Here is a 6670-nt window from a genome sequence, read left to right as displayed (position 1 = left end):
ATACGCTCCATCCTAACTCCCCGTGGCACAACCTGACCTCTCATGCCTTCTTTCTTCCCTTCCTTTCTTTCTGCTCACCCAGTTCCTGCTCTTCACCCGCGCTTTGGGGGTCAACACGCTGCCGTGGCTGGCGAGGCTGCCCTTCAAGGCAAGCATGGGCGGGAAACAAGAGGGCAGCATGTTTCGCTACTCACTGCATGTGCAGAATGTGTGCATGCTCATTGGGTGGCAATCAAGCTTTTGCAAAAACAATGTACTTTGTTGCCCCTTCACCCCGCAACAGTGGTTTATGTGGGTCCATTTAGTCAGCGTGGCAGATGCGGCACGGCTGAGCCTGGCGGTAGTCTGCAGTTCCCCTGCTTTCACTGGAGCAGAGGCGCAGCAGCACTACGCCTCTGCCACTCGTATGGCCCGGGTCCTCGCCATGCTAGCGCCGACACCCAGCCAGCAAACCACAGGCGAGTTGGTGGGAAGGGAGGTGCTTCTGTTTTTTGGAGCGTGCCCCCGGGGCGGTGCCCCTCTGTGGTTACCCGTATGTCACGCTCCTGTCCAGCTCATGCGTTTGGGACCCCCCTACTGGCGTCTATGTGCATTTTGTCGTTGACTGCTCTTGCACATCTGATCTCCACCTCAGCCCGGAGCGATCTAGAGTGCAGCAGGCTGGGCGGTTAAAAGGTGCATGTGCAGTTAAACCAGCACGCATGGCCGGCAACCGTTCCGAAACCCCGCCTCTGCTGTGTGTTTCTGGAGCCTCTTTGGGTGTTGGGTCCCTCAAAAGTGGCATAAGACCCTCTTACACTCGCCGCGAAGGCCGAACGCACAGCTGCCAGCTGAGCTGTATTTCCAAATTTCGAGTCTGCCCTGTCGTTTGCCTTTGCCCGGGTTTCCAGAGACTTTGCACGGCAAACTTTGTGCTGCGACCCATGCCCAGGATTGCAAACTGCAATGCCTGGCGGCATGCCGCCCGAGCCGCCTGCGGCCGTCAGGGACAATCGGGGGTTAGCCCCATTTTTCATTGGCCCGAGGGGGCCGCCTTCCCGTACTTGTTGGCACTGGCCCATTTGGCACACGCAGCCAACCACTTTCGAGTTGAACTGCATCAGGCAGGAAAGCTAAGTACGCTGCCTCCTTTTCTGCTGATGCAACAACCCGCAATGTGCTGCTGTGCAGGCGGCAGCAGTTGCCTGGACCACAGCTCAGCGGGCGGCACATACATTGCCAGTCCCTGCGCCTGCCGCCAGATGGCAATGTATGTGCTGGCCTGTGTGGGTTATGCGTTGCCTCTTGCGATGCAGTTTGTTATAGAAGCTGCTGCTAGGCGCCGCTTTTATCGCAAGTGAGTCGTCCTGTGCTCGAGGCATATGGGATGCGAGGGTTGGCTTGATTGGTGCTTTGGGCCGTAGCTGCTACTCTACGGTTGGTGTTTGTGCTTGCCTGCTGCCCCTGATCGCAGGCACTGCCGCCGGCCGCGTTGCGAGAGCTGCGCAGCAGCCAAGGGCACCGATTTGGCTATGTTGGCAGCCAGCGCAGCGCTGCTCTTTGCCGGGTTTTGCGCGGTGGCGTGGCAGCTGGCAGGCAGCATCTTTCTGCAGTCGTCTGGAGCCGGTTGTGATGCGGCAGAGAAGGTCCCTGGGGACTGCCCAAGCAGCATGTGATCCATGCAGCATCGCCGGCGCGCATGCTGTTCACTGCACACAAAGCAGGCAATGTGAAAAATTGAAAGTAGCGAGTACAGTATACTGTTTTCCTCATGTTTGTCCCTATGTTTGTCCCTTGCAGCCACCATGCTTTTTCATGACCACCATCTTGCTGCAAAAGACATCTCATGCAAAGACATGTCATGCAAGCGGGTCTATTCATGAACGGCTTTCATGATTCATCCCTCATTCTTTTTCGGCACTTTCACCACCATCTTAGGGACTCTGTCGGTCTTAAGCCCTCTCGTGCCACCACCGGCATTGCGCCTGCAATCGTGCTGCTGCTGCTGTGCCTTTTTGCTCGGCTTGAAGCTGTTGCCTTGCCGCTTGCCCCTGTTGCTGCCGCTGCCCTTGAGGCCCACTGTGTCCGCTGGATCCTCACCAACCTGTATTTGCCAGGCAGCAGCAGAGTCAAGCATTGGCTGCAGGCACGTGCGAGGCAGTATATCACCAGCCACCGCGTACAGCGAGCAGCTGCAGCCACAATGTCTAGGGCGGTCACTACCCCGACACAAAGATGCCTGCACTCACCTCTTTTCGGTACCAGGCAACGTCGTCGTCATCCTCAGCTGCCCCCTCCTCTCCTTCATCGCGCTCCTGCGGCGCCTCCCACCACTGCTTCTGCCGCTTGGTGCCAGCCTGCGCTGCCGCAGCCTCCCCCGCCTTACGCTTCAGCTCAGCTTGCTTCCGCCGCACATTCTCCTCCTGCAGCGATGAATCAGGGGATTCCACAGGATGACGGAGGCGTCCAGTTGTTGCTGCATTCAGGATGTGCCCTGCATACTGCGTGCTGCCTCAAGAACAGCCCAGCCGCCAAGCCTGAACCCTGCTGCAAGCTTGGAGCTCTGCTGCAAGCTGGGAGCCCTGCTGCGGCACATCCAACCTGTTGCCGCCGCCGCTGATCACGCAGAGCTGCCTTCTCATCCCACTCTGCCTGCTGCAGCGCCTTCTCCGTTGCGCTGCGCTGCTGGTACTTGTGGAAAAGCACGCGTCCGTCGCACAGGCCCTCCTCCACCTTCACTATCTCCAGCTCAAGGCGGGGGCCAACCTGCTCCATTCAGGCATGGCACGGAAAGTGGGAAGGAGGCAGAGGAATGGGGAGTTCAGCATAAGCAAAGCAGCAGCGCGCCGGTCAGGTGGCTGCAACTTGTAGAGTCCAGCAGTGGGATGCACAGCTGCCTGCCACCCAACCTCGTAGAGCCGGATACGTGACTGGCGCGCCTGTGCCTTGGCCCCAGCCTCTTCCGGCAACTCCACCCGCGACTGCTCCGCCTCCTCCCCCTCGCTCTCCTGTGCCACACCACGCCCAGGAAGCCAGTCAATCAACCATTGACAAGCCTTAGGGACACCCCTGGCACTGGCCAGGGTGCAAGAGCCAGGGTGCAGTCGTGTCAGCAATGGTTGATGCGTCAGCATCGCATTGCCACTCACAGAGCCATATCCAGAGCGGGTTAGGAATTCCGCCACGTCGGCCATGCGCCCCATGTCGGGAAGATCCTTGCGCGCCAGAAGCTGCTTCAGGTTCTTGCTGCAGCAATATACACATGCCAAGGAGTGTGAGTACAGCGGGGCAGCATCGGGTTTTCACCATGCCTGGGAGATCTTGGCAGCGCGCACGTCAGCCGTGAAGCGCACCTAACCCCCGAGGGCGCCACAGCGATGGAGTAGTGGCGCATGCTGATGCGTCCACTCTCTTTGCTGTAGTCCAGCAGCAGAACGCGCTGCAAGAAAGCGTAAAGGAGGGTGGGTGAACAGGAAAAGACCCCCAGCCCGTACCTCCCACCTCCTGCCTGCCTACTGGCCCAACTGCCAACGCCTAACGGCCCACCTGGCACGCGCTGAGGCGCGTGGTCTGCACGTTGATGGCGGGGAACAGGTTCTGGAAGGTCACCGCCGCCAACTTCATCTGCTCTTCGCTGCCAAAGTTGTTCATCACCACCAACGGCGGGCCAAGCCACATGGCCTGCGGGGTGCGGGGACGCTGCTGAGCGCCCACCACATCGCGAATGAGCGAGTAGGAGTGGATGCGCATGGTCAGCGTGGGGCCACGTGGGGTCCTGCAGCAGGAGGTCCCAGGCAGGGGGGGCCAGTGAGCAGCGCCAGGGTTCAGCAGCATTAATGTATTACCGTAACAATGTGCCGCCGCAAGGTGCTAAGCCCAACCTCCCTGCGGCGCTCACTTTGCGATGCGCAGGTAGGACGCATTGTGGGTGGCAGTCAGGATGAGGAAATGGGTGACGCCCAGCGGCCCAGCCACGTTCAAAAAGTCCTTGATCTGATTACGGCGGCTCTCCTTCAATGCCGCCGCCGTGTTGGGGGCCATGAGCTGGTGACGTAGAAAGTGCGGCCAACGGCAGCGAAGCACTCAGCTCACTGTTTGCCAAGGCCCTTGCAGTATTGACATGGGGTAACCAGCATTGCAGGCGCCCCAGGAACACGATCCCCTTCCCGACCACACCCTCTCGCACACCTTACGGAGGTCGCGCTCAAGGTCGCGCAGGATGGCACCGTGGCGGCCACGCCGAAACACAAACGACTTGGGCTGTCCCTTTTTGGCAGGGTCCTCAACATCCGGCATGTGCGTCCGTTTCTTTCTCTGCACCGCCACCACACCGATGAAGGGAGAGGTACTACGTAGGAGCAGCGCCGGCGACAGGGCCGCTGGCTGGCGGCGGCGACAGGTCGGCTGGCTGGCGGCGGCAACATGCATGCGCAACGGACCCTGCGCGTGCGAGCCATGACTGCTTCAGCTGTTCAGGTGCGATGTGCCTCGTTGCAGAAGCCTGTGTGTGAAGCTTTCCCGATCAAGGTGGCGAGCGGGCTTGTTGCGAGGTGAAGGCTCAAGTGGACCCACTGGACTCTAAAATCACGCAACAGATGGCCGGCGCGCTGCTCTGGATGGCTTTGAGGGCCCGGCAGTACTTCGTCCCTGGCGTGGCGAACGCCGCGCCCAAGCACGGCGCTGGAGCCTGCTGCGCCCTCTTCCGGCACCATTCTCTCACTCTGCCCAAGGAGCAGGTGCGGAGCTTGCTTGCTCTCCACATTTGCATGACTGCGTGCGGCGGCCATGTGGCTGGCTGGCTGGCTGGCCGGCCGGCCTGAAGGCCCCAAATGGGCTGCCTCACAGAGTGCCGCTTCGTGGGCAGCGAGGCGGCATGGGAGAGGGGTTGGGCAGCAGCGCATCAGGAGCCCAGTGTGCAGCAGTGCATAGAAATCATTAATTTCGCTAATGGCGGAGTTACGCTGCGCTCCAGCTGCGCAATGACCAGCGGCATGTCCTGCCGCCACCGCCTGCAGAACTGGGGGAATCGAGTTCGGCTCGACCGAACGCGAAATAACTAGCCAGCAGTCACCATGCTGATCTCCAAGAAGAACCGGCGCGAGGTCTACAAGTACCTCTTCAAAGGTGCGGGTGCCGTGCTGCTTCGGCTAGGGCTCGTGCTGCTTTTGCGCATGGTGCCGTGCTGCTTGGGCAGGGTGCCGTTTTCTGCTGCAGCATGCATGCAGCATGAAGCATATCCATTTGGGTGCCCGAGAGCCTGCAATGCGCAGCGTTGTGTTGACGATCACCACATGCGCCTGCTTGCTAGCGGCAGCAGCCCCCGCCCCCCGGTCGCCCGTGCCAAAGAAGCCTGGCACGCTGCCTTCCCCTGCCTGTCGCTTGCGTGCTCTGCTCTGCCTGCCGCTGCGCTCCACGCAGCATCCTCGCCTTTACACCCGCTCGCCCGATGTGTGCAGAGGGCGTGCTGTACGCGGAGAAGGACTTCAACCTGCCCAAGCACCCCGAGATTGATGTGCCCAACCTGGAGGTCATCAAGCTCATGCAGTCGTTCAAGAGCAAGGAGTATGTGACCGAGCGCTACGCCTGGCGCCACTTCTACTGGTGCGTGCGCCTGCTGGCGCCGCCGCCTCCGCCTGCCCTTCCACGCTGCCCGCTGCTCCGCGTGCTTCCTCGCGGTGCGGTGGTGCTGGGAGGGCGGCAGCGGCTCCAGCTCCAAGCGTTGCACCTCGTTTCAGCGGTGGCATTGCATTGAGTGTGGCAATGAAAGCGCACAGAACAAAAGACAAGACCGTCTCGGGGTGATGCTGGGCTAGCTGCAACTGGTGCTCACCAGTTGCAGCCTGCGCAGCCGTTTGGGCACAGCGCGGCCGTGGGACGTGCGCCACCCATCTGCTGCTTGCCAGCCTGGGTGCGGCAGCAGCGGCAGCAACGCCGCTTCTGCCCGTCCCACACAAAGCTCTTCCAGCTACCTACATAGCTGCCAGGGATCTTGGGCTCTGGCCCAGCCTGCAGGGCGCCGCACCAGTAGCAGTGCAACTGCGGCACGGCTGCCTGCTGTCCTGCCTGCTGCACCTGCCGGGACTCCTGTGCCGTTTGCTGCTGCTGCTGCTGCTGCTTGGTCGCCGCATCCATTCGTGCCACTGCATTGGCTGCAAACGAACCGCCGCCCCCGCGCCCGCCCAGCGGGACGCCTGAGGTGTCGGTGGCGTAAGAGCTCGTGGGGCGGCGGCGGCTGCTGGGGGTGTGCCTGCTGTCGCTGAAGAAGATGGCCGCTGGCGTCCTGGTCACATCGCCCACGGTGGCACGGTGACCACGGTCTGGCAGTGCTAAGTCAATGCTGACTGTGAAGCCGCGGCCATAGCGACCGTGCAGCAGCATGCCCAGGCCGCCGCTGCCTGCCGACACCTCCTCCATGATGATGAGGCTGTCTGTGAGGCGCAGCAGCTCGCGTGCTGCACGTTTGCCACGCCTGCCATTGCCGTACTCCTTCTTCAAGCACATAACACGGGGCGCACCACTCTCCAACTCGCCCAAGTCTAGCAGCATGCGCATACCCGTGGGCAGGCCTCGCACAGCAGGCTGTGACCAATGTTTTTGGGCAAGGCAGGGGTGCAGGCAGCATTTTTATCAGTGCTCAAGACTGGCGCCAGTCCCAGGGTTGTCCGCTGCAGGCGCTTGTATGCTGGCGAAC

The 6670-nt window shown here is 61.3% G+C and overlaps 2 protein-coding genes across 2 annotated transcripts in view; one reads left to right on the top strand and one right to left on the bottom strand.

Annotated features, from left to right (window-relative positions):
* Nucleotides 1-2613: 2613 nt before the first annotated feature.
* CHLNCDRAFT_10262 (hypothetical protein) lies at nt 2614-4239 on the bottom strand (the record flags this gene model as incomplete). Its single annotated transcript, XM_005842877.1, has 7 exons — nt 2614-2745; nt 2889-2987; nt 3129-3225; nt 3333-3418; nt 3526-3754; nt 3878-4023; nt 4168-4239. Coding segments are annotated over 7 exons (861 nt in total), but the record flags the coding sequence as incomplete, so codon positions are not given.
* An 812-nt stretch (nt 4240-5051) lies between these two features.
* The window catches only part of CHLNCDRAFT_12856 (hypothetical protein), a gene marked incomplete at both ends in the record, with an annotated part of 2993 nt that continues 1374 nt past the window's right edge, over nt 5052-6670 (top strand). Inside the window, 2 exons of the mRNA XM_005842907.1 lie at nt 5052-5103; nt 5436-5580. Coding sequence (XP_005842969.1) covers nt 5052-5103; nt 5436-5580 — 197 coding nt within the window. The remainder of the gene's footprint in view (nt 5104-5435; nt 5581-6670) is intronic.

This window comes from Chlorella variabilis (genome assembly GCF_000147415.1).
Source record: "Chlorella variabilis unplaced genomic scaffold CHLNCscaffold_38, whole genome shotgun sequence".
Classification (NCBI taxonomy): domain Eukaryota; kingdom Viridiplantae; phylum Chlorophyta; class Trebouxiophyceae; order Chlorellales; family Chlorellaceae; genus Chlorella; species Chlorella variabilis.
The sequence above is the reverse complement of the archived record's forward strand: the minus strand, read 5'-3'. Positions and strand labels throughout refer to the sequence as shown.